The following is a 26941-nucleotide window of genomic DNA, read 5'->3' as shown; positions in this document are numbered from 1 at the left end:
AGCAACAAAATAACTTAGCAAAACCAGTGATGTTTTGCACTGGACAATGTTGATAATTTCATTCAGGTGCTTTAAAAAAAAGACCCAAAGCTCTCTACAATGGAAGCCAGGCGTTCTCCAGCTAGTTCTTGTATGATTATTTACAGGCATCAGCCAAACAGCAAAGAATTAAGCCTGCGCAAATGACCATCCAACACTATCATGTTTTTACCGAAGCCATTGTGGACATAAAGGAGCATGTTGGAAAAAAAATACATGAAGTATTGCACCAAAAATCAAATTACACAATCAGCACTTTTAGAATTGCCCGATTTCTCCTGAGGTAGGGTTAAGGAACGTGAGAAGAACTACTCGTGACATAGAGCTGCCATCTGAAGGGGCACCCTAAGACCAACAACCTGGCTAACAACTGAGAGCCATGATATGATATAACATTCTGTTCCAACTTTATCTTCAGACAGAGAAGTATTACTCAGGAGTAGCTTCATCAACTCATTCGTTCCACATGGATGTAGTGTGTGCCAAGGTCTATTCAAATAGGGATGCTCCTGTAATGTTGTGAAACTGACAAACATTAGTTAAACTCAAACAAGATAATCTGAAACCTGTTCTTGCATTAGTTGAATATATGTGAGTTAAATATTATATAATTTACAACCAGTTTATTTGCAGCCAATAAAAATCAGTGTATCAAGAGATGCTGGTTTCAAAGTTGCACCAACATAAAATTATCCAAAATAAGAACAAAGAAAAAAGGACAGGATTACAGAACTTAAAGTTTACTCGGGTCGATTTAAGACCACAAATATTATTTAGGAAAATTTCACATTTGCTACCAGCAAAAGGACCCTATTTCACATTTGCTACCCCTTTAATTTTTTATTTTATACTACTACCACCCAAACACACTAACTGTTATAATCACTACCACTTGACTTACACCGTTAGTATTTTCGTTACCACCACCCAACCACCGTCCAGCCACCACTCCTTCCCACCCACCAGCTGCCAATCCGCCGCAACCACCACTCACCGTCCAGCCCAGCCACCAAGCCACTGCCATAGTTGCCTGAGCCCAATCCCCTGCTGTCCGCGACTCCGACCACCCTGATTGTCGGCGCCGACGTCGCATTCCCAGCCCCTCGAAAACCCGATCAGCCCCTCTCTCCCCTTGAAACCCACCTCAATCTCAGCCCCTCTCCCCTCGAAAACCTCCGTCGATCCCAGCCCCTCTCTCCCCTACCCCCGTCGATCCCAGCCCCACTCTCCCCTCGAAACCACCGTCGATCCCAGCCCCTCTCCCCTCGAAACCCCCGTCGATCCCAGCCCCTCTCCCCTCGAAACCCCCGTCGATCCCAGCCCATCTCCCCTCGAAACCCGATCCAACCCCTCATCGTCCCCCGTTCCCTATTCTGGCCGCGACGAAGGATTTCCCTGCCACCAAAAACCACCCTAAGCGAAACCCTAAAACTCGTTTAGGGTGGTTTCGGGTAGGGGGATTAGTGTTAGGATTGTCGGTTTTGGGTGGGGAAGGGGAGGGGAGGGGTCCGATTCCGACCCGAATCGCCGGCGCCGGCCGCAGGTTTGGGCGCTGGCCGCCGGCCGGGGGAGGGGGGAGGGTGGATGACGGGGAGGGCTAGGGTTTTTTGGGTGGTTTTTTCATTTTATATTTATTTATTTATTATTTTAATTTTTTTTTTAATTTTTTAATTTTTTTTTTAATAAACTTAACGGAAATCTAACGGATTCCGTTAAGTGGTAGTGATTATGAAAGTTAGTGTGTTTCGGTGGTAGTAAAATAAAATAAAATTTTAAAGGGGTAGCAAATGTGAAATAGGGTCCTTTTGCTGGCAGTTTATATGAAATTTTCCTATTATTTAATTGGGGACAATGTGCGGCATAAATTTTTACAAACTTCAGGACCTACTAAGCATTTGAGAGAAGAATCAAAAAAGGATCAGGGAGATGCCAACTAGTTCATTTAGGTCAAATGGCAAGCATGAAACTTACTAATAAATATATTCTCGTGACTGAAACATCCTTCATACTTTACTACGCTTTTTCACAAGTTATGTTCACACACCATGACTATGAATAAACAACCAAGCATTTGGACCGAAAAAGCATGAATATGTGGGGGCCCTATCCATGAAGCTTAAGGTAAGTATTTTGAAGGGTTATCACGGCTTCAACCTTTTCACACGTTGATGATTGTTATTCAATTTCTTCCTGATATGCAAGGTGTAGGTGAATCCTTTTACTATTAAATTCACAACTTTTAAGATCTCTACAGCTCTTGATAGATGAACTACTAGATGATTGACTTTAATCAAACATTTTAGGCAGCACCACTTTGATTATTTCAATATTCAGCAGAATTCCTTAACATCACCTGACAATTGTTCATATGCTTTCTGTTACAGCATGAAACAATAGTCAAGTGGGATATAGCATGAATCCATTCAGCATTTATGACAGTTATAGTCAAAAGTATTTATACATGTGAGATATATAATATTATTATTAAGTATGACACAAAATCTACGAAGGATTTGCAATAGAAAGCCACTATAACAAGAAAAAAGAAATACCACCTGTTGAGTTATAAATGTCCACTTTGATTCAGTAAGCACCTCAACAGATCTGGGAGGGAGATCTCTTTCAATTTGATCCAACAATAATGTTTGTCCATCTGCGTTTCAACAAAACATAAGCTTTAAATGAGAAATTATTCATTTATGTAGTTATACAGCATGCAACACCCCTTCCTTTGTCACAGTTGACTAGATGAAGAAATATGGATTAAAATGATTTACAAGCATGGAAAAATAAAATCCAAGGGATCATACCACCTATTGACAAATAGCATGATTGCTTAATGGACACATACCTGAATTATAACCACGGAAATATAACACCGGAATCCTGTAGGAATTGCTGTATACTATATGGAAGTCATAATAATGCACTTCCTGGGCAGCCTCCTGAACCTAGCAACCAGAATCATTTAAAAGATATCTCAATTACCATATCACATTCTAGCAAGATTTTCGACAACCTAATTATTAAGTCTCTTACATTGAAGCACAGTTATAGGAGCATGTTAATGAAACAGTTTTATACCAGCCTTGCAGGATCAGTACACTCCTCGCTCTCTAAGCAGTTAGGCATTTCCTCCACAGCATAACCAACTTTTTCATCATCTATCTGCATATAAAACAGGAAATCAAAACTAACACATAGCCAACAATTTCCATCATTCATAAGAAACAGACCTTATCAGACCTCAAAATGCACATCTTCTCCAGTGATAGATATCCATCTACCTGCAACAATACAGCTTAACTTAAAAGACTGAACAGACAGCTATCGCGAAAAATCAGCACAGAAGAAAACTAGAAAAGTATGAAAGAACAGCAGTTACAGCACATTTTAACCAACAAAAGCTACCTTCCATCACCAAAAATAAATAATCAAATAAATTCTGTTGATAAAAAAGGTGTGTCATGAGAAAGTCAATAACAAAAAAAATATTATGTAGATAAATATGTTCTTTAAAAAAAAAAAAACAAAAAATTTGTAGATAAATATGTCACATTTAAAATTATCAACAATAACAATCATCCTTGTTCAAAATTCAAGATCAAGAAAATCAAATATCAAAATCTCTTACTTTTACTCAGCTTAATTCCCAGTAAGCAATGTAAACATCATATTCAGCAAGTAGCAGTGACGAATCAAAAAATTCAAAATCATAACTATAAACAATAACCAAAGTAAAATAATTTCCCCTTCTGTCCGAATTTTGTAATATGATGTTACTAGTTCAAAATTTTATGTTATTACTAAGTTCAAAATACACTATCAACTCAAAAATGAATTCTGGAAAAAAAAAGACATTACTTCGTGGGAATTGAGGAATGGTGGGTTTAGACAAGAAACCCAAAACCAATTAGGAAGATCATGATTATGATTTAGGCAAACTTTCTTCCATTTCTCAGCAAAAGCAAGAGCTCCTTTAAGAAATTCATCTGGTGAAATTGTCCCATCCCACTTTGATTTTTCTGAATTCATCATCAAAGCCTGAAATTGAACAAAAACCCAGAATAAAAATGTTGAAAATTAATTAGCCAACTGAAAATAACCCCAGAAATTGAAGCAATGCCTAGAGTTTCACAAATGAATGGGTGAAAAAAGTGATGAATTGTTTGATGATTAGAAGAAATTAGATAAATACCCAGTTTATGAATTTAATTGGGCAAGAAATTTGGCATGGTATGATGTACAGTAGATTACAACTTTGAGAAAAGGGAAATATGAGTGTAATACACCTGAGTAAAAATGTTGGAGGATTCGCCAGAAAAACGAAGATGAGCAATTTTGACCAGGGGTTGTGACTTGTGTAGCTTAACAAAGACTAGAGACTGTGTTTAAGCAAATTTTGATCAAAGTAGCCTTAATTTTGTCGAATTTTGATTCATTTGGCAAATTTAAAATAATGGTGTTGATTATAAATTTGTTCTTGATTAAACTTATTTTAATTAATCGGGTTGTAATTATTCTTGTAAATTACCAATTTTTTATGATTAGAACTAAGTTTTGATTGGGGTCTTAACAGTGTTTTAGTGGCTAAATAAACAACTTATAAAGTACTTCGTATTAATTAATTTAATTTTAGAAAAATTTATTGGAAAGCACGGAGTACATTTTTATTCAATTGATTGGTTTTACAGGTACAATTGGTAGCACGGATATTTTTGGGTTTTTGGTACGAAGAGAAGACTATAAGCCAAAAACGTCTAAAATGTAAGAGAACCTTAATGAATTAATGTCAATTTTTGGGGTAGAGACTAGAGAGTAGTGACTAGTGTACTAGTATGAATGTGAGCGTGAGTCCTTGTACCAAGACTAATTTGTGAAAATTCTCAAAAATGAAAGGTTAGTATCTTAGTAACAAAAGCCCAATACAATATCCAAGATTACCACACAGAAAAATGTCCTTCAACTCTGTACAAAGCTCCTGGTAGCATACAATATACAATTATACAGAATAATAATACAAGACTTTCTGTTCTATGTTCTTCACTTCTTCCCATCAGAACTGAGATCAAAGTCATGCAGAACAGAGCCAGGAAACATGACTACAATCAGGATTTTCCTGCATAGACGCATACACTGAACTGGATTGCCTCCAGCTGCATTCCGTGTTTGACAATTGCATCTGCAATACCACTCCCCCCACAAAGCCCTGCTCCAGTTTAAGCAGTTAAATGTAAATTACCTGAAAAAAAAAAATTTAAGCCTATCAAATTACAGTATAGTGTGCAGCTGTATGGAATACAAACATTGAAGAAAGTGTGAAAATTGAGTATGTAATGTCTGTTTACATTCTGAAAATGCAGAATACAGCAATCTGCTGGTTATAAAAAAGAAAGCCATGTCAAGATAACAAGAAAGATGAAAGGGAAAAAAAAGACAACATATATGTACAGCCATATCAAATGTATCTGACACTTTAAGGGACTATAACTGGGTGCAGTCCTTCTAAACAACAAGATAATTTTGTAAAAACTAGATATACCATATCCAGAGTCCATAGATATGGTCTATTAAATTCATATATTCTAGCATCATAGACATTTTAAAACAGAACATAGGCTTTTTATCTATCAACTATCATGTCCCTGTACTTCTATGCATGTCTCGAGTGTTTCAGCTACTTAATGAGAGGCGTAACAAGGAAAATATAGAATGACCATGCTTTAAAACCCTGCGAAAGAAAATGGAAAGTTGATGTACCAAAATGTCCTCTTAAATCACTTCTCGGAAGTGGCAGCTTGAACTTGATCCGTATCAGGCTGAATGGCAGCACCATTACTTTCACGTTGTTGTGATCTTTTGGCCTTCTTTTTAGGGTATACATGCACAGATGGTGGAAGAAACTCCTGTTGAATCTCCTGCAAGTTAAGGCAATACTAGGTTATGAAATAGAACAGCTTTGAAATGCAAGATTGATATGAATTTAGAAGCCAAGAAGGTACCCTCCAGCCGTTCTTGCCACTGATACCGCCCTTGACTGCATATGCCTCTTTAAAGCCATTCTTCACCAATAATTCAGCCACTTTGATTGAATTACCATCAAAACTACCTTACAACCAGATAAAGCACATTAAAGTGATGAAATTATAAATTTTCAAAATTATACTACTCAATAAATGGTTACATTCCAAAACGAAAATCTATTAACACAACCTATTGATCTGGATAATAAGAGGAGACATGAACTACACTAGAGTTGAGACTTGCTAGTTGCTACAGAACATCATCTCAATATGTGCTTGTCGATTTCATTAAAACACAACACATTCACATAAACTCCTTCATGTCAGATGCACATAAAAAAAAAAAAAAAATTAATAATAATAAAATATTTTCATCCATTAACTACATCGTCAACACAATTTAGAAAGCAGCTTGGCATGGAATGGAAACTGAATAATTGATACAACCTAAATGTGAAATAAAAATAATTTCGTTTCAAACTTTGTCATGGCATCATGTACAACGTCACTGCAGAGTCCTTGTTTAATATTTAGGATTCATAAGAAAGATAGGATAAAATACAAGACCATGCAATGCTTCACCTAGACTAATCAGACAGGAGACAGGGTAACTAGCTTACAGTCCTCCAGCATATAGAAAACAAAACAGAATCATGTTATAGACCCATTGCAAGGCAACTTAAGTTAAATTCCACATAATTACTGATAAAAGACCCTCACTAAACACAATTTCGTGGGCGTGGGGTGTATAAACATGTTGGCAATGTTGCTGCCTCAAATCTGTTATGAAAAGTTGCAATTGTCTATTTCACCCATGAATTCAAGTGCTTTCTATTAGGGGATAAGTTATTGAATAATGCCTACACGGACCTCACATTGATGTGCATTGTACAGCACCTTGCTTATTTCTTGTTCACAATGAGATCGTTTTTTTTTTTTTTAATTGAAGGGATATAACGTACAACTACACAATATAAAATAATCAAATGTGTTTTATTCTCAAACTTGTGTTCATCCATTAAAGTTCAGTTTCGAAACTCGAAAGCAATTGAAACATATCAGCTAAGCAATCATAACGCACCAAGCATGCCGATCCAGTTCAATTCTATGTCATCCAAAATACTAAGCAAATTATAGGTGAAATTCATCACATAGCTAAAATTAAATTAATCTAATACAATATTCTAACAATAAAAGATGATTTAATGCAGAAATTAGAAAGATAATGAAAGCAAACACTCACTTATCCACAATGCAAACACTAGTATTGTTGGGATCAGCAAATTTTTCCAATACTTTCTTCAAAAACCCATCTTCATCACGCTCATCAAAAGTGATCTGAACCACATCCTTCTTAAACATCCTCAAATTTGGGGAACCCAGAAACCCTAACATCTTCTCATCCCTAATATCCAACATTTGAAGACTGGAATCATCCCGCAATTTCTTAAATGCATTAAGGGCAGATATAAATTTGTATTTTCTCAAGTATTCTTCAGATAAAGGAAGAACTATGAGCCAAATGAAGGTAGCACTAAAAACAAAATAAGGGTATTTGTTGAAAAAATCATTGATTGAAACCAGAATTGATTCAAGATTGATTCTTTGCCCAGATGGGTCTACAATTTCGGATGCAAAACAGGGATATGAAGGGAGAAAACCCATTAAAATGGGGAGAGAAATTTGGGGTTTTAGGGGGGGTTTAGAAGAGAGAGAATGTATAATAGTTGAGATTGGATTTCCATGGAAATTATTAGAGGATAAAGGAATTGGGATTTGGAGGGAATTTGGTGGGGTTTTTGGGATGATTTTGTGGGGTTTGAAGATTGGGGAAGAGGAAGATAAACAGAGGGAAAGAGACTCCATTGAAGAAAAATGGGAGATCACAATTCACAAATGAAGTGGATATGGAGTTGAATTGAGATAAAATACCGCGCTATCCCCTTTGCAGTAATTTGTACACCACTACGTCACTAAACCTCACCTATATTTGGGGTAAAAATATAATAAGATATGACTTTATAAAACACGCTAAAATTAATGAAATTTGGCTAAATAAACAAGCATGGCATATTGGCATGTTATAATTTGTTAACTAGTGTTAGGCAGGGCGATGCCCCAAGTTACTGCATTATTTCAAAATCTTTATTAATATTTAATTTTTATAGAATGACATTTAATATGGTAATAGCTTAGTGGCTAACATGTTCAAATTTAAACCTGAGGTTGTGGCTTCAAATCTTGTAAAAACGGATTAAAGAGGAGAGCGCCACGTGACACCTAAACTTCATCAGAAACGCCTTGATTCTAACATTAATATGTTTGGTTATGTGCAGCGACGAATCAAACTCGACTATTCAGTTCAGTTCAGCTGCTAATTTCCTTCTCTTATAAAATATTCAGTTCAGCACCTAATTCGACCTAAGTTAAACCATACCAAACCTTAAATTAAAATAAATGAATATTCTCCCAAAATGACCCGAACCAAATCTATTCTGATCCAATTATTTCATACCTTTTTATAAAATATGAGACATAAAATAATTATGAGTAGTATTATGCCACAATCATGCTCCCGAGAGCACAATCTACTTGAGTAACCTGCCCCGCCCCATAACCAGGCAACGCTGTAAAATTGGGGGTAGTACCGTACTTTCAACTGTGATAAACCCTCCAAAGTCCCAACAGATTCAGAGCTACTGAACTAAAAATTAAGAACAAAGGAAGTAGGGTTTTTGCAGGATTTCATCTTCGTCTACCTCAATAAGGTACCCGCCATTAATTCTCAATACTACTTCTTGATTCATTGCATTTTCCCCCATTTTCATCATTCAATTGATCTACTAATTAATCAAATTGTTTCATTGTTATTTCGAAAATTTTCAGATGCAATCCCTAATTAGGACAGTTCGATCGAAATGCAGATTAACCTCGGATTTCGCCCCTTCCAACATTCGGAGCTTCGGTTCTCTCTCCTCCATTGTTTCGGTACTTGCATTTCTTCTAATTTTCTTTGTTTCTGCCTTTTATTGGATTATATATATTAGCAATATCTGGGAAATTTATGGTATTAAAATATTGAAATCTAATTTATAAATTCTGCAATTATTGTTGTTACAAATTGTTAATCTGAACTAGTAAATTGCTTGGAAATTTTGAAACTTTGAAGCATTCACTGAAATTTTTAAAGCCCTCAAAGCTATGTAATCTTTGCTTTTAAGTGTAATTATTAAAATGGTGTGATGATATTGTGGATGTGATGATATTCTCACCTCAGTTGTATGCAAAATCTTGATAGGAGGATTAACTTTGGTTCATCTCCTTGGGCTGTGTTGGTTGGGGGAAGAATCCTATTCTAAGCAAACAATATTCTCAATCTCAATTTTTCTATTGTTTGATTTGTACATGAGAGCGATTATCTTAGGTTGAAAATGTTTTTTTTTTTTTTTTAAGTTACTAAAAAGAATTTAATTTGAGAAAGGAATGCTAACCCCAGGCTTCTCTATTCCTCCGTCAATAACAAATTTTTTTAGTGCCAAGCAAAAAATTGTTGTTGTTCTTGCTTCACGAGTTCACGTACTCTATAAAATGACTGTTATACTTGGTGATGAAACAAAACAGCAAGTATGCCAACTTGATTAAACTTGTTTTGGCTGTGTCCAATATTTGAAAGTATTGCTAAATTCATTGTTAAATGTGCAAAACTTGTTTCAATTTGTGAGAGAGTAAAGATTATAGTGGTTAAGAATTGGAGTTATGGAATGGGAAGCTTGCATGCAAGAATTAAGATTTTTTGGGTAAAGGAGAGGACAGTGAGAGAAATCAGACTTTGATGGAAGCTTTATCTTGCATATGGGATGTTTGGTAGATGAAGGGGCTTATAATGGAGTAAAGGATTCATATTCACTCAGTACATAACCTAGGCAGTTAAACTTGATTCGACGTTGAACCTTCTGATCTGAGTAAGCCTGCCTACTGGAAAATTTCATGACTGAGTACATGACCTTCCTATTAAGAAGATTTTATCTATAAGAGGACAATTCTTGGTATGAGGTAATCAATTAGGGGTTAATATGGAGTAGTAAAAGTGTTCTGGGATGTAATCATGTAAACTTTTGTGTAAGTTAGTTAGGGGAGTAATATCAGTTCCTGATTGAGCTAATAGGTTCCACAGCCCCCCCCCCCCCCTCCCCCGCCTTCTCTGAAGAAGGTAGATCCCTCCACCTAGTCTATAAAACCGTCATGGTTACATCTGTGCATCCACCACTGTCTTTCTCTAGGCTCCAATTTATTTGTATGTCCTCCAATCCAATTAATTTTTTTCTGCTCTAATGAACCATCACTCTTCTTTAAATACATCTGTTATTTTAATGGAGACTGGATGTCTGGATAAGATATTCTGAGATGTTGTGGCTGCAGTAGTCCTAGGTTAATTACTTTCTTCTCTTTCTCTCCTGTTCTATCTTCTACCTCATCTCCATGTCCTTTGTTTCCATTACCTTTTTTAGGTTGGCATTGCCCATAGTAATATTTATTGAAGTGGCATCTACTACATCTGTTTTGAATACTCTTTTAACATTTATGATGCTGAAATACCCCCTCTCCTTTCCTGTGCTCATTTTATGTCCATTTCAATATGTTCAATTTTCCATTCCCTGTTCTGCTCAATTAAGTAGAATCTTTTGAATACCCTGACTGCAAGTATTTGTTACTAACTGTAGCATACTAGGATGAATTCTTTATTTTTTTTCATAGAGATGGAAAAAGAACTATGAAGTATGACTTGCCTTATTCTAAATCTGAAATGGGTTATTTATATATTCAAATTCACAGGGAAGGGAACTTGGCCATGAGTGTGCTTCAAAACATGGATTTGCTGCACCTTCGTTTGCATTCTTCAGCAGAAGTGCAAAGTTTGGTGCCATTCAGGAGGGTGCTTTCTCTGAGAGATTTTTTCACAGGTGCTTCTCTACTGCTGGTACTCCTGCAGCATCAATCACACAGGATACTACAGCTCCTGAAACTGATGTGCCTGCTCGCATAAAATTTAAGAGGCTTGATAAAACAGCTAGGCACATGATGCAGGTATGCTTGCTTTCACTGCATCTTTTTTACAAGATAAATGCACTTTATTTTCATTCTTATGTCCATCCAATATTTTTCAATAGATTCTGGATAAAGAAGCAGTTGAGGAGGTAAAGGGACAGAGAGAAATTCCTGATATCAAGCCAGGTTATATCATCCAGCTCAAATTGGTATGTAAAACTTGGTAGAGGCAAATTTTGATCTTGCATACATGTTGGCTAGAGGCAACTATTGATCTTGCTTTCATGTTGGGATGGGAACCCTCAATGACATGTTATAACTCTTCTTTGTTTTCATGTGTAAAATCAGGAAGTTCCTGAGAACAAACGACGTATTACTACAATAAAAGGCATTGTTATAGCAAGGCGGAATGCAGGATTAAACTCAACATTTAGAATAAGGAGACTAGTTGCTGGAGTTGGGGTTGAGAGTCTTCTTCCAATGTATGTGAACTTAAAAAGCCTCTTTGCAAAATGAAATATTTGCTTTAAAATGTAGAATTGAATATAGCCTAGTACTCAACCCAAACAGATCTGTCCATTTATTAGCCTGAGACACCAGTCTAGCCTTATTACTAGCACTGAAAAACTCAACCAAAGCCAGTAAGATTTAGGATTGAACAGGCCAAACACAAAATTGGCTAGAATATTTATTTGGACTACACCACATCCCCAAAAAAATGGTTCACAACCACCCTTTTCTTTTTTTTTTTTACAATTTTCTTTCTCCAGAAAACCACATGTTTCCTCAAATTATCTTCCTTTGATTCTGAAACTTCTGGTGACCTCTCTGTCATAATTCCTAACTTCCTGTCTTTAATTAATTTGTTAAATTAGTTCATATCTCTAGATAATGGATTGAGTATAGTATATCGACTTACAAATTTGAGATAATTATTCATGTCTGAATTCTTGATGACCTGTGATTTGACTGCAACAGGTACTCGCCTAACATAAAGGAGATTAAAGTGCTGGATAAGAAGAAAGTGAGAAGAGCCAAATTATACTATCTTAGGGAAAAGATGAACCCCCTAAAGAAGTAGGATCCCGACTTTGTTTCAATTGTACGGAGATCAAATTATTTGCCACCTAAGAGGGAAAAAAACAGGGTTCTTCATAAAGATCTGCTAACAACCCTGCACTATAAGTTCTGTGGAACCAATGATAGCTGGGCTGTGGCCATTACAGGGTGGCAATGCAGATCGTTTTTGTGAACAGATCCAAAACCAATCTAATGTATGTCCAGAATTCATTTTGTGTAACTCTTAATGCTTAAAATAGTGCAATGGTATATCGAGGTTTAGCAATGTGGATAACAGGTAGTCAAATGGCATTAAGCTGCCAGAGTAATAAATCCTTTTGTTAATTCCTCTTGCTTTTTTTGTAATGAATTTACTTGCTTGGATGCTGGATTATTACGTAAGTGATGTGAGATGTAAGTCTGATATACAGAGCAAGTTATATTAAGCTTCCAGGGAAAGTAGCAATGCGTTTATCCATAGAGTTTCTGACAGTCGAAGCCCGTGCAGCGTGAAGAACTGCATATTCTAGCCAGACAACTTTCTCAGTCCTTTTACTAGCCTTATACAGGTTTGATCATTAACTAATGCCTCTGCTCTAAATTCTTAGATGCAGTGTCTGAAAAATGCTTCAAATATTACCCTTTTCATATTCAACTTCAAATTTAATCTATGCCGGTATGCCCCTCCCTGTAATTCATATTATCAAGATGGACTAAGATGTCAATTAGCTAAAAATGGCTTGTTCACTATTAAGTAAGCCTACCATGCTTCTATGGATATTTTTATTAATTTCGAGCTTTACACAATAATTTCTCGTTGGAAAAGAATGAGAAGCACTTGAAATTTAAGGTTCCTTTCAAATACAGAATTCTCCTTTAGAATGTAATTAGAAACATCATTCCTATTGCAAGTACTTTGGCAACAAAACTATCCAACTTTAATATATGCATTCAACATAAGACCCTCTGAAGATAGTCTGTATTTTTTTTTTTTTTTTTTTTTTTTGTAAGAAATTGTCGAACCCTGACTATGATATATCCATGTTTTTGATTTCTAGCATTCAACAATCATGTTCCTACTAACTGTATCATTCGATTTAACGATTTTTGAATTATTTTCAAATGTTAATATTTGATTTTTGTCTAAAACAATCGAATCTGATTTGAAGAGTATTGTACAAAAAAGTAATCAGTATGGTTTACAGAATAATTACTAGCTTTTTTTTTTCCTTCCCCTTTCTTGTAGACTTTTTTCCAGAATCTCCTAAACAAAGAATAACTGTTACTCTGATTTGAAGAGTATTGTACAAAAAGTACTGAGTAATCAATATAGTTTACATAATTTGAAGGGCGTGATACTTCTGCTTCAGTGTACCGGTCACCTCTGACCTTTGATATCAAATTATCAAGTCAGATGCCTGGAGCTGTGGCATAGTCTTTATATCGATCATCAATCGATATAGAACCACTCCACAACTCCATATGTCTACTTGATTGTGATGCAGATACAACTAACCGCCTTAAATGTTAGATGGTTGCTACATGAAGGAAGGGAAAACGCGATAGAAAAGATAACTGGGTGACTGAGAAAAAAATTATCTGGTGGAGTCTTTTTTAGAAGTTGAAGACAGAGAAACACATTCAATTCTACCATGACAACCTTTTTCCCATTTGGCATGGCTATGAAGCAAGAAGTAGGTCAGCCTCTTCAAACTTGCAAACCTCGACTGATACTTTGTGGACCTGTAGCGTTGTGTCGTTCAGTCACCATCTCTGAATGGGCCAAGTTCCTTCCTGGCATTTGTGCCACTTTCAGGTGACAGGCGCAACGCCGAGAGGAAGGCTATAGCCTTAAGAGTTGATGACTATAACAAATGTTACTTCCACAGTTGCTCAGTTTAAGTCTCATAGCCATGAGAGTATAATCTGTGTAAGACAAGAAACTCTAGTTAGTCCTTTATTCATAATAATTAGAGGAGTTGTGTGACTATGACATGTTTTGCATATTGATTTTTGTTTTAAATAAAAAATAAATCGAAAAATCAAAATTTTAAAGCAGTGCAATTGCATGAGTTTTATACCAATTATGGAACTCTAGAGATTAAATAATATATGATTGCTAGAATAAATGTTTAAGAAGAGGAGAAAACAAACTTGGTGAATTGCAGATGCAATAATGTTGATGAATAAACATCCTATGAATTTGTTTTTTCCTTTTTCTCTTTCTTCTAAACCAATGCTCTTTGTCCAAGGTGACCATTGAAAATTTGAAACTGGTATTCTGAGCTTCTAACTAAATTTAAATATTAGAGGAACCTCTGATTTCAAGAATTGGTTTGTGTTTTGATTATTAGTATGAGGATTGATGAGAATGGTTGTGCTAGATCAAGACCTATTTATAATGGTTGGGTGAATCATATGAGATACGATATGTTTCCTTGAATGATAATCAGGATAAGTTTTACGCGTAAATCCTTGAATGAAAATCCGGATAAGTTTTACGCGTAATTCCTTGAATGAAAATCCAGATGAGTTTTACACGTAAGGACTTACACCATTACACGTAAATGCCACGCATTCAATGCAAGGCTCATGTGCATCATATGAGATATGATCAAGCTTCCTAGCAATCAGGGGCAGACCTTTCAAGGGCACGGCCTCCCCAAGTATTTTGGAGTTGTTCATTATAAGTAGTTTGATGTCTATTTATTGCATATAAAACTTTGTGGCAAAGTGATTTAACTTTTGTAATTTTTGAACAAAAGGTTAAGTGTTAAATTATTTATGAGAGAATAGCTTGACTTGTATTGATGATCTTGGCTATTATTTATAGTCTACAAAAGATAACCTACACAATATAAACTCTATCATATAAACTTCCATAAATCTATCTTAGAATATCACTAAGATATATTATTATCCTAAATATAATATTATGAGATCTATATGGAAAATATATCAGAATAATATATTTTCCTATATTCCTAACATTAAGGGATCAAATTTTGGCCCCCTAATTTTTTGGCCCAAGATCTGCCACTGGTAGCAATCTATATAAGCTCGGGCAGGATGATTAATTATAGCCTCTTAGCACCATCTACAGAGCATGTATACTTTTTTTTTTAACACACGTGCTAGTTTAGTTATCACTAGCTTAGGGCCCCGTGCCATGCACGTTAAGTCTAATTTTTTTATTAAAAAAATTATTATATCTAACAAATAAAAGTAATGCTTTAAAGTAATTTTAAATATCAATGAAATGAATCAATTTTAATACGAAGTAATAATTTTTTGGCAAAATTTAATATTATTTTGTTTATCAAATTATTAAAAAGAAGTTGGAATAGTATTTTAGGTATATGTATATGGAAGAATTATGAACACCAAATAAAAAGTAACATTTTTGTCATAAAGATAATATAATAGATTTAAAATGATATTATTATAGTTGCAACAAATATTCAAATACACAGAAAAAATGGTTACAAAGAAAAGAAAGTTTTGAAGGGAAAAAACAGCACCAGGATGTGACATGTGTTACTCTCGGTGTCTGTTTTAGTATTAAGTTTTTGATTTTTGATTGATTATTGATTTTCTATAAAAATATTTAAATTATAAATTAGTTAATAAAAGGTACAATACTAAGGAAAATTGTTGATGCTTGGGTTGTTCAATCTCATGCCACCCACACCAAGCACTAATAATTTAATTTTTGGGCCTCCATCTCAGTTGGCCTCAAAACAACGTCCTAGGGTCAGTCCTGGATATGATATGGTTACTTGTACGAGTTGTACCATTCATTGTATGTAATTGTCTTTGATGTCAAGTAATTACTTGTGAAGTTGTGACATACTTCATTTTTTTTTAATGAAATCACATGAATATCTTAATTCTTAACCTAGTAAAAGCTAGCCTTCCATGGAGGTGGAGGCGAACATTATTAGATCATCAAGTGAAGAAGGTTACACTTCATTCTTCAAGACGGTATTCAATGGCCTCAACACAATCATAGGTAATAATAACACAATTTCATGAAACATATTGTACACTCGAGTTTAATTTTATGACCTCAACACAATCATAGGTAATTTTACACCTCTCACATAAAATTAAACTCGAGTGTACAATAAACACATTGAGTCAATCTATTTTTTTAGTTTATTAAACCAGTATCTCAAAACATGTTACACACATAAAATTAATTCATTTTCATGTATGTACGTAGGAGTGGGAATTCTATCAATGCCATATGCCCTAGCATCAGGAGGATGGTTAAGTTTTTCTAACGTGTGCCCATGGACAAACATTAAGATAACATATTAAGTATAATTATTTAATGGTAAAGGATATATACCATTAAAATAAAAAGTAGGTTTGAAAATTTTGCTAGGCATTAGCATGGTTTCCAGCTCTAACAATGGCAGAAATTAGGAAAGAACAATGCCGATGGTATTGATAATATGTGGATTACACTAATTCAACGATAATTCCACTTTCGAGAGGTGGATTCTCTCCTAACATGAGCTTTCGAGAGGCTCACTCTCGAAAAATAAGAATCCTCACAATATTCAAAATCCCGATTATTCCTCCTAATGAGGCCTATTTATAGAAAAACTCTCATAACAGACTACTCTCCCCGTCCCCGAAAGAATGACCCATTTGGCCTAATTTTAGTCCCAAAAAGAATGATCCATTAGCATAAAAATACCCACCAATTTGCAACAATATTTGTGCAAAATTAGCTTTCCATATTAAATTTTGTTTTCCGTATACTTTTATTACTATCTCTCCCTACTTTTTTGTAAACCCCATATAAATTTATCTTTTGAATATACTTTTACTTCTTTTTATTTAACTTTATTAAAACCCGCGAAATCAACCTAAAAGGGTCGTTCTTTCGGAGACGAAGGGAGTATAACTTATTCCCCAAGCTATTACTAATAGGCTATGACTAACATACCCCTCCCCTACTATTTAGAAAATAATTTTGTCTATAATAATATTTACCACATTTTTCCAAAAAAAAAAAAAAAAAAAAAAAAAAAAAAAACTCACCCAATACTGTCTGTCGTACGTACAGTACTACTACTCCTGTTCATTCCCACCAAAACAACAGAGAAAGAGAGAGAGAGAAAAAGAGTAGAATCTATGGAGAAAAACAAGGAAATTGATTCAACAGAAGTTGATGAAGAAGCAGCATTATTCATCAATAAGAATATAGAGGAAATTCCAGAAGAAGAACTAGCTCTTAAAATACTTTTTGTTTCAATCAACCCACAAAAAAATAACCAGTCCGCCATCAAAGAGGAGAAGATTTTGCTCATTCCCAGAAACCATATAAATCCTGTCATATTTCCCTTTGATTTTCTCAGTATTGATAATGGAGATTACACCAACAAGAAACCGACTACATTCAACTTCAAGGTAGTTCACGATGAGAAAAGGCCATTTTACTCGGATGATTTGGATTTCTTTAAAAATTCTAAGGTGATTCTTTCATAATTTTGGATTTTTTTTTTATTTTGGGGCTAATTTTATTGTAAAAATAATTGATGGGTGTTTGTGTTACAGGATGGTAGATGGATTGAATGGTGCAATCATCAAGGTCAAACTCTGATTTTGTTCCGACCTTTTTTCAAGGTATGATTTCTTCTCATTAAATTATACTCTTAATAACTGTTAAGAACTATTGAGATGGGTGAAAAATTTGGAAATGGAAGTAGTACTTTGCACTTAGTATTTGCCCCTTTTTTTGTTGTTGAAATTCTTGAAAACCCCTGTTTTTTTGGTGGTTGTAATTTGACATTGTTAATGTATTGAGTTCATGTTAATGATAACAAATTATATTTGATTGTTGCATGTCTAATTAATGTATAACTGTGTTGAAAATATACAGTGATGTATGTAGATTGTAGAATGAGCTACTTGACAATTTTGATTTTAGGGGAACTGAGTTGAAATTTACAGTGATAAATTTACAGTGATGTACTACTTGAATTGACTGATTTTTCGATATTGATCGTTGGTTTTATGTATTCGTGTAGACTAAGCCCGATTTGGATGATTATTTCTGTTATGATGGCTGCAATAAAAAATGTTGGATTAGTCTTGGGTGTCCATTTCTCAAATTCAGCCGTTGGCCTAATATCACTGTGTCTCTTCGAGTCTCTGTTGTTGCTCAATACTTGTTAGGGTTCTTTAGTGAGCTATTATCATTAAGGCTTCCCTGTGAAGAAGAATTTGGTGCAACTGGCTTTTCTGTCGGTTTAGTCTCTACCAAGAATCATCAACTCGAATATGACTTGACACTTTTAGAGACGACTGATTTGTTGAGTGGGAATCTGAGGCTGGGAAATCTCAGTTTACTATCCTCTTTGTACTACAAGTTTACAATTGATGAGAGGGATTCAATTTTGAGGCCTACTCAAGGGTATGCTGTTCAGTCTGCTACTACAATTTCAGGCCTGCTTCCTGATGGTTGGAGTGCACGATTTCTGCGCCAGGTAAAGAAGCAGAAGTATAATATATGTTTCTTGCATTATATACATTTGTTTGACAAGCTTTTAAACTCTCTGACTCTGTAATTATAACAGGAGTTCCATATGTGCTATGCATTACCTCTTGATTATAAGAATGCTGCGCTCAATTTGGGATTCTCTGGTGGTCTGATGCTGCCATGGAGTAAATCATGCGTAAATAGGCCATTGTTTCCACCGCGAGCCAACAAAATTTTCTTAAGTGAGAACTCTTCTGTATTTGGCTTCATGGGAGGCTTAGATTCATTGTGGAGCCTTAGATACAGAGGAGTACATGGTCCTAACATTGGAATGCAAACTCGCGATGATTCAAGTTCTTCCTTGATGAATATTGCTCTTGATGGAGATCTTGCATTCTCTGCCTTTGCAGACCTTTCTTTTGATCTCCCTGTGAAGGTCTTAAGGGATAAAGGGATATATGGTCATGTATTTGCTTCTGCTGGCAGCGTTCTTAAACTGAAGGAGATTAAGCCAAACAACTTTTCTCTGAGGAACTTAATGGAGTCATTTCGGACTTCTGTCAAATGTGGGATCGTTCTTCCTATCAAAAACCGATACAATATGGAGGTCAGGCTTTCTTTCTCTTGGAATTATTACTTGAACTTATTGGTTCTACTTGTTTTAGTTGTGAATTAAACTTGGGTAGCTCTGTACACTTGTTTGCTCTAAAACGTGGTTGAACTTAGTAGTGGCCCTCATCATTCTAGTGTCAATCCTACTAAGAAATCCGAACAAATCATAGATGAGCTAGTTTGATTGTTCCTTTCTACAAATCCCATATATAGATAAACTTCTTATGTTTATTTTTCTTACATGAAATCACAGGTCAACATTTGCCACATTATGGAAAGATCCTTCAATCAGATTGAGTCGAAGTTTGGTCTGCAGCTTTGCTTCTCAATTCTGAGGCCTCAAATGGTTACCCTCACAGCTAAGAAAAAATGATTCTCTATACGACACTAGCTTGTCCTAAGATCGCTGTTGGAGTAGTTGATTTTGTCTACTTATACTAATGTTGCTTGACAGTTTACATAGAACTTGGAGGCTGTTATGAATTTACGCGTATGTTTGTCATTTAACTCTAATGCTAGTGCTTGGCAATACTTACCAGCAAATACCATATTATATGTTACTTGCTTATTTTTCTGAGCACTTATTAGGTTTTCATCATGTATATGCTTTGCCTGCTCATGTCCTTCTGAAGGAGTTTTCAGGGTATTAAACTTATTCTAAACCCTCTAGATATACCATATTCACGAGTGCATGAAATATAGGTTCTGATTGATTGACTGTAAGCAAATTTGTTAGCAGTTTCTGCCTAGGATTGTAGATACTACGTATAACATATCAGAAGAATTACATGTTTGCTCATCTTGGCTTCCTTAGTTTTAGAGACAAATACATCAAGGAAATATATTGTATCCAATATGATTTGCCCCTCCCATCAATATAATGCACTTATGAAGTTATGATAGTTACATAGTTACATACGTGACATGTAAATGACACGGTGTAAGTCCTTACCTGTAGGTTGTAGGCTTGTAGCACTTATGATAGTTTACTTAACATGCTCTGTAGATGGTGCTAAGAGGCTCCAATTAATCATCCTGCCCGGGCCTATAGATTGCTAGGAATGGGCTTGATCATTTCTCATATGATGCACATGAGCCTTGAGATTGCATTGCATGCGTGGCATTTACGTGTAGTGGTGTAAGTACTTACGTGTAAAACTTATCCTGATTTTCATTCAAGGAATTACGCGTAAAACTTATCTGGATTTTTATTCAAGGAATTACGCGTAAATCTTACCCTGATTATCATTCAAGGAATTACGCGTAAATCTTATCCTGATTATCATTCAAGGAAACATATCATATCTCATATGATTCGCCCAACCATTATAAAAAGGTCTTGATCTGGCACAACCATTCCCATCAATTCTCATACCAACAACCAAAACACAAAGCAATTCTTGAAATCATAGGTTCCTCTAATATTTAGATTAAGTTAGAAGCTCATAATACCAATTTCAATGGTTACCTTGGCCAAAGACAATTGGTTTAGAAGAAAGAGGAAGAGGAAAAAACAAATTCAGAGAATGTTATTCATCAGCATTATTGCATCTGCAATTCACCAAGTTTGTTTTCTCCTTTTCTTAAACAATTTATTCTAGCAATAATCTAAAATTTAATTTCAAGAGTTCCATAATTGGTATAGAGAACTCATGCTGCATGGCTTTGAAACTTTTAAAGATATAGATCTGTACAAAATATTTTGATTTAAAACAAGAAATCAATATGCAAAACATGTCTAAGTCACACAATTCCTCCAACTATTATACTATTATCATGTATAAAGGACTAACTAGAGTTTCTTGTCTTTTACAGATTATACTCTGATGGGTATGAGACTTAAACCAAGCAGCTGTGGAAGTGACATTCGTTGTGGTCATCAACTCTTTAAGGCTATAATCCTCTCTTCGGCGTGGCGCCTGTCACCTAAAAGAGGCTCGACTTCCATGAAGGGACTTGGCCCTTTGAGAGATGATGACTAGACACACAACAATACACTTCCACAATATATTTTAAGAAGGTTCTCTAGTTTGAAAAGCAGTCTCATACCTCTTCAAATGGGAAAAGGTTGCAAGGGTAGAATTGAATTCTTTTTTGTATGTCTATGACATTCAAGAGAGATTTTCTACCAGCTAATTTTTTCTCTCAGTCGCCCAATTATCTTTTCTACCATGTTTGCTCTTCCTTCCTTTAGCAACAACGTTGTTGAAGGCGGTTGTATCTGCTTCAATATTAGATCAAAAGTGGACATATGGAGTTGTGGAGCACTGGTTCTATATCGATTTGATGACCGATATAAGACTGACACAACTCCAGGCATCTACTTGACATCAAATTAGAGTTGACAAAATAAGGTGCTGAGAAAGGAGGAAGTGATTGATGATAGAGGATACAAATAGACTGAAGTATTTGAAATATTGCAGCTGCTACAATATAAGGGGCCTTCAAATTATGTAAACCATATTGATTACTTTTTGTACAATACTCTTTAAATCAGAGTAACTGTTATTCTTTGTGTTAGGAGATTCTGGAAAAAGACTACAAGAAAGAGGAAGGAAAGGGGGGGGGGGGGGGGAAAAAGCAAGCAATTGATTACATTTTGTAAAATACTCTTCAAATCAAATTCGATTGTATTTGACATTCTGGCCAATATATATAAAAGTTAACATATGTTTTCTCTATTCTCATGTCATATTAGACATTTTTCATTAAGTTTATAAATGACAAGCAGACAAGGATTTAGCTTGCTCCTCTGCAGGTTATGTAGTTCTCAAACATTTCTTCTGTGTCCTGTAGTTTTCGCCTTCTATAATCTGTACAAAATATCTACTTCAGCTCATCTTCACGCTAGTTTTCATTCAGCTAGTTAGCTTGCTCCTCTTTTCTTCATCCTCTTGTTGTTTCTTCTCAAAGCTGGCGATAAAGTCTTCCATACATGCCTTATAAGTTTCCATTCCTGGGACCTTCTTTGCAAACTCCAACGCCAAACTCATCCATTTTTTTGCCCCATCAACCTGTCTGAGTCTCACAGGGACTGCTGCCCTGTTCCAAGATGTGGTAGCAAGCCATTTCCCCTCGGCAACAGGGTACTCACCTTCTCTGAGCCCCACCATAATTCGTTGTGCCTGTTTATATAGATTGTACACCGCCTCATCATCAGCATCTCCCTTATAAACCACAGCTATAGTAATTAGCCGTCTTATAACTATAGCCACCTCATTATAGTCTGGTAAAGGTGAAGCAAGCAGACCAGAGAGGCAAGCATTTAAAGTGGTGGTTGCTACTTCAGCATTAAATTGGGAACCTTGTGAGAAAGCAAGGCCTATCTGAAGAAGATCCTTCGGGTTAGAGACCTTTGAATTCAAATAACTTTTCACAAGGAGCTGCTGGGATCTTGAATCTTTAAGCCTTCCATATAACTCGTATGCATTCAACATGTATACAAGTTGGAATTTTGGATCGAGGCTGCTGTCTTGACAGTCTGATGGATTTTCTGCAGCTGACAATGATTCCACCAACTGACAGCATGTTGCATGAAAATTTTAGTGGGACTTCATAGAATTTAGCTAAGCTACCTTTATTTACGAAGGAAACTATTGCTTACCTTTCCAACTCTATCTAGCAGTTCTATGGCTTTCCTCACTTGTGCATCCAACATCGCAACCTTCTTTTGCTTCTCAGTGGCTATCATTGCAGAAACGGCCAGGACAATTGATTTGCAAACCATTATGTTGTTTCCTTCTGCTTCCCTGTCAATCTTAACATCATAGAATTCAGCTGCCAAACTCAAAAATTCAGCACATAATTCATAGTTTTCTTCCAACCCTGCTCGTGTCCCTGCATTCCATGCATTTGTTGCGATCCAGTTTTGTTCTCGCCTTCCAACCTCACCTTTCCCAAAGAAATTATCAGGCCCTAGCTCAGTCATCCTAGTTTGGGCTCTCTTCATATGCTTCAGGAGATCGTACTCGTGACCAGATTCTTGAACAAGGATCGCCAGAGTGGTGCGAACCACAACTATCTCAGCTACTGGCATTGGTTTTCCTGATGTGTAGAAGTTGAGGAGATCAGACAATGAAGAAACAGCAACTCCAAGTGCACGACATGCAACAGCTTCATGCGCTGCAAGTGAAAGAAATTCTGTAGTGAAGTCAGTGCAGCCCGTCATAGCTTTCATCTGAGTTATGGCAGCAGCATGATCATTCTTTTGCAAGTATATCTTGAACTGCCCAAATCATAAGAAAAAAACAACCTACTACAGTGAGGCTAAGATAGAATAAAACAAGGTTGTTTTTAAATATAAAGCAAGCAAAATTTACAATACCTTCAGAAATGCACAGGCTATGTTTGGCTCAAGCTGCAGGAAAAAAATGCATCAGTATCATAAACATCTTTAGTCTCTCTTTGTAGCTCGGCCTTATACCAGATGAGAACAACACACAATACCTTCTCTGCCTCATCAATGTATTCCTTTGCTTGATCAAGCTGGGAGAGACCCAAGTGGCATAGACACAAAACTCTGTATCCCTTTGCTCGTAGAATTCTGCTCTCGGTGCCACTGGGCACATAAAGCATAGCCTTTTCGAATAATCCCGCACTAATCTCATAGTCCTTTGACCGAAAATGAGCTGCAGCACTGCTCAGGGAAATTAAGTGGGTCAAAAGGTCGGGAGTTTCTACAAGAGAAGTCTCTACAAAAAAAAGATATGCACAAAAGCAGAAAGATCAACATAGATAAGAATTCAGAAAATGAAAAGCTATGACTTATGCACAACATCCCATCTAAAAAATGGAAACGCCATGCATTGTCTAAATTTTCTTAAGTATCCTAATTTTCCTCATTTTGTTTTTGTTCATATTAATTGCTTCATAAATTCAAATCCGAGGCATATGTTGATTGCATTCTCTCAAAAATCTCTTCCTGCCACACCATTAATTTGCTTACATACATATCATAGCAAATCTCAAATTCTTCAGCAAGCAGATCCTCAGAAGTGATGTCATGATGTCACCAGTGTATAAAAAGACGGTTGTATGAATTACTAGCAATAAGCCAATAACTCCCTCCACCATTTCCTGTTAAAACTACATGTATAGTCTAATAAGAGTTCCTCAGTCTCTCTTTCTAATCAAATCCTACGTTTCTTATGACACAAGATACAACACCATTAGGACTTGCAACTTCAGGTGCATCTACTTTTCAGGGCTGATATGTTGTAGCTTAGATTTAAGTCCCCACAAGTCCACAACAACCTAAGTGATAGAATATATAAATCAATACTGGTTAAGCTAATGGTTGAAGCCCGGGATTGGTTTATATATTCTATCTTAGGGTCTCTAAAACAGATGAGACCACAGCCACATGATTTATAATTACACAGGCCAAACATTAACCACCAAGAGGAAAAAGTATACAAGAACACATCTAATAATGCAAATCATTCATTACAACAAGTTCAATACGAAAGACAGAGGTCCCATGAAAAAGTAGACATGAAGAAAACAAAGGAGAGCACCATATCACACCCAGAGCGAGATCAAAAGGCAACAAAAGGATCCAGCAAACACAAGGCAAAACAATACAAAGTGCAAACAAACAACCACGACAAGATTATGCCTTGAAGATAACTATCATAGGCAAAATTGGTTCACTGGGTACTGAAGAGTAGCAAGAACAAAGCATTAGTTGCAAAATTTTCATACGGAGTATTAATATTCATGTTCTTTAGTATCCACTAAGAGACTAAACAAACAACTAAATCACAAGAACTTGGATTAGTTCATACTGTAGTAAAGCCTCACCAATTCCACAAGACAGCATGTAAGGCTGTTCTTTCCTTTGCAGCTCTCTCACCAGCAAAAAGTGTCACCACCCTTTCATCACTCACCAACTCCTCCGCCATGATCTCTCTAATCCGTAACCCTTCCCCACCACCACCGCCTTCCCCAATCACCTTATAAATCACACGAACCGCTGCACAAGCACTAACTTGGCACCGCCCTAACAGCCCTAGAAAAATACTCTTCACTGTCTCAACTCCAGCCACACCAACTGCCTTAAAATATGCCTCCACAGCCGAAACCCAAACAGCCTCTGGAACCCCCTTATTAACTACCATATCCCTCAGCTCCTTCTCTGCCTCACTAAACCTCCCTAATCCCAACCACGCCTTCAATGCTAAAACACTCAAACTCGGGTGCTGATCTCCGCTTTTAACACCACTATAATCCCTCAAAACCCTCACACATTTAACCACACTATCAAACTCTTCCCTCTGCAAATGCGAAGCAGCTATAAAACGCAGCGTTGTATCCCTCAAAGTCTTCAAACTCAGCGTTTCATCCGTCTTCTTCACAACTCTAAGCCCTTTCTCACACAACTCCAAACCCTCATTCATCAACTTCAACGCCTCATTACCCTCCGAAACTCCGCTTTTCATCAACACCGCCTTCCCAAACGCCAAGTATTGCTCCGCAAGAATCCTGTAATTCTCCGCCGTTTCAAACAGAAACTTCTTCGAACGATTCAACAACGCAATCGAAACGTTTCGATCCGAAACCTCCCACGCAGTTCTCGCCCTCGCAATATTAAGATCGAGCAACAATTTTCTCTCTCCTAGGTCAGAAATCGAATCAATTTCAACCTTCGCAACAAGATCCGTTGCTTTCTCATAACAATCATTCGCCAAATCGAACTTCCTCATCTCATGCCAAATCAAACCAGTCTTGTAGTAGAACGAAGCCGCCTTCATCGCCGGTGACGGAACTCCAGCAACATCACCGGCGATTGCAAGAATGTCGGCGGCGGATTGCCGGAGCTCCACGTGTCCTTTTAAGCCGGCGTTTGTGAGATCGACGCAGGAGTTCCAGAGACGGTAGCTGAGCTTCCATAGCTGAAGCTTGACCGATTTGGAGAAGGAAGAAGGACCGAGTTGACTCAGTTGAGTCAGGCATTGTCGAAGCTGAGGAGAGAGAGAGGAAGGTAAGGGAGAAGTTTTAGGAGAGAGAAGCTCGATTTGTTTGACGAGTGATTCGATTTGTTGGAGGGTGAGTGAAACGGCGTCGTGTTGCCGGAGGTCCGGCGAGTTTATCTCTGCTATTCTCATTTTGTGTCACCGGAGAAATGTTTTTTTTTTTGCCGGGAAATTTGGGCGTTTATTTGAATGATGAAGAAAAGAAAGTGACGGTTGTTTAAAACAAGCAGAGGAAGATAGAGAGATTTTGGAGGGAAAAAGGTTGTGATTTGAAAATAGTACTCCATATTGAATAAATGATATGATTGTCGTTTGGACCATGGTTTAGACACAAGTGCACCTTTCTTTTTTTTTTCTTTTTTTTTTTTTTTTTTAGAGCCACAAGGGCGAGTAATGAGAATCGATCCCAAAATCACCTAAAATCGAGAGGAATCTCTAATCACTTGAGCTATTTTCACTCTCAGACGCAAGTGCACAACTGCACACTACACTATAACTCTATAAGAATCGTGCTCTTAGTTTGAAATATTCTTTTTTTTTTTTCCGAGTAGTTTGAAATGAATCTATTTTCAGCAAACGAATTCTTTAATACACCTTCAAGGGTTTTTCATAACTTTATAAATACAAGTACTTCGTAATTTTCGTATATAAGCTTTACATATTCCAAATTTCCAATACATGAAAATTGTTGA

General features: G+C 36.3%; 6 protein-coding genes and 2 long non-coding RNA genes across 10 annotated transcripts; 4 read left to right on the top strand and 4 right to left on the bottom strand.

The window, feature by feature from the left end:
- Window positions 1-32: 32 nt before the first annotated feature.
- LOC110700264 (ubiquitin-like-conjugating enzyme ATG10) lies at window positions 33-4452 on the bottom strand. Of its 3 annotated transcripts, none has more exons than XM_021877778.1 (7): window positions 4238-4452; window positions 3904-4083; window positions 3276-3326; window positions 3124-3207; window positions 2891-2990; window positions 2595-2692; window positions 33-548 (listed from the first exon to the last, which is right to left on the bottom strand). In XM_021877778.1, the coding sequence occupies exons 2-7, from the start codon at window positions 4075-4077 to the stop codon at window positions 348-350; spliced, it is 708 nt and encodes a 235-aa protein (XP_021733470.1). In that variant the 5' UTR covers window positions 4078-4083; window positions 4238-4452; the 3' UTR covers window positions 33-347. The 3 variants fall into 3 exon arrangements, with proteins under 3 accessions (XP_021733470.1, XP_021733472.1, XP_021733471.1); XM_021877780.1 differs by having other exon boundaries at window positions 4332-4452; XM_021877779.1 differs by lacking the exon at window positions 4238-4452 and having other exon boundaries at window positions 3904-4224.
- A 460-nt stretch (window positions 4453-4912) lies between these two features.
- On the bottom strand, window positions 4913-7989 carry LOC110700263 (rhodanese-like domain-containing protein 4A, chloroplastic). Its single transcript, XM_021877777.1, has 4 exons — window positions 7306-7989; window positions 6042-6144; window positions 5800-5957; window positions 4913-5281 (listed from the first exon to the last, which is right to left on the bottom strand). The coding sequence occupies exons 1-3, from the start codon at window positions 7926-7928 to the stop codon at window positions 5817-5819; spliced, it is 867 nt and encodes a 288-aa protein (XP_021733469.1). The 5' UTR covers window positions 7929-7989; the 3' UTR covers window positions 4913-5281; window positions 5800-5816.
- A 691-nt stretch (window positions 7990-8680) lies between these two features.
- LOC110700266 (50S ribosomal protein L19-like) lies at window positions 8681-12613 on the top strand. Its single transcript, XM_021877781.1, has 6 exons — window positions 8681-8830; window positions 8949-9050; window positions 10896-11147; window positions 11231-11317; window positions 11457-11590; window positions 12087-12613. Exons 2-6 carry the CDS (start codon window positions 8949-8951, stop codon window positions 12187-12189), a joined length of 678 nt encoding a protein of 225 aa, XP_021733473.1. The 5' UTR covers window positions 8681-8830; the 3' UTR covers window positions 12190-12613.
- Window positions 12614-13258: 645 nt separating this feature from the next.
- LOC110700267 lies at window positions 13259-14552 on the bottom strand. Its single transcript, XR_002507178.1, has 2 exons — window positions 14322-14552; window positions 13259-14093 (listed from the first exon to the last, which is right to left on the bottom strand). It is a non-coding gene; the product is annotated as an uncharacterized LOC110700267 (long non-coding RNA).
- A 2103-nt stretch (window positions 14553-16655) lies between these two features.
- Window positions 16656-18751, top strand: LOC110700830. Its single transcript, XM_021878415.1, has 3 exons — window positions 16656-17654; window positions 17739-17807; window positions 18212-18751. Exons 1-3 carry the CDS (start codon window positions 17115-17117, stop codon window positions 18749-18751), a joined length of 1149 nt encoding a protein of 382 aa, XP_021734107.1. The 5' UTR covers window positions 16656-17114.
- Window positions 18752-18766: 15 nt separating this feature from the next.
- Window positions 18767-19808, top strand: LOC110700770. Its single transcript, XM_021878368.1, has 2 exons — window positions 18767-19270; window positions 19529-19808. Exons 1-2 carry the CDS (start codon window positions 18770-18772, stop codon window positions 19646-19648), a joined length of 621 nt encoding a protein of 206 aa, XP_021734060.1. The 5' UTR covers window positions 18767-18769; the 3' UTR covers window positions 19649-19808.
- An 821-nt stretch (window positions 19809-20629) lies between these two features.
- Window positions 20630-21846, top strand: LOC110700262. Its single transcript, XR_002507177.1, has 2 exons — window positions 20630-20840; window positions 21091-21846. It is a non-coding gene; the product is annotated as an uncharacterized LOC110700262 (long non-coding RNA).
- An 86-nt stretch (window positions 21847-21932) lies between these two features.
- LOC110700260 (TPR repeat-containing protein ZIP4-like) lies at window positions 21933-26594 on the bottom strand. Its single transcript, XM_021877773.1, has 5 exons — window positions 25078-26594; window positions 23722-23911; window positions 23600-23632; window positions 22880-23500; window positions 21933-22793 (listed from the first exon to the last, which is right to left on the bottom strand). Exons 1-5 carry the CDS (start codon window positions 26379-26381, stop codon window positions 22134-22136), a joined length of 2808 nt encoding a protein of 935 aa, XP_021733465.1. The 5' UTR covers window positions 26382-26594; the 3' UTR covers window positions 21933-22133.
- Window positions 26595-26941: the final 347 nt, after the last annotated feature.

Source organism: Chenopodium quinoa, unplaced genomic scaffold (genome assembly GCF_001683475.1).
Source record: "Chenopodium quinoa cultivar QQ74 unplaced genomic scaffold, ASM168347v1, whole genome shotgun sequence".
Lineage (NCBI taxonomy): Eukaryota > Viridiplantae > Streptophyta > Magnoliopsida > Caryophyllales > Amaranthaceae > Chenopodium > Chenopodium quinoa.
This window is presented reverse-complemented; position numbering and strand designations above follow the sequence as displayed.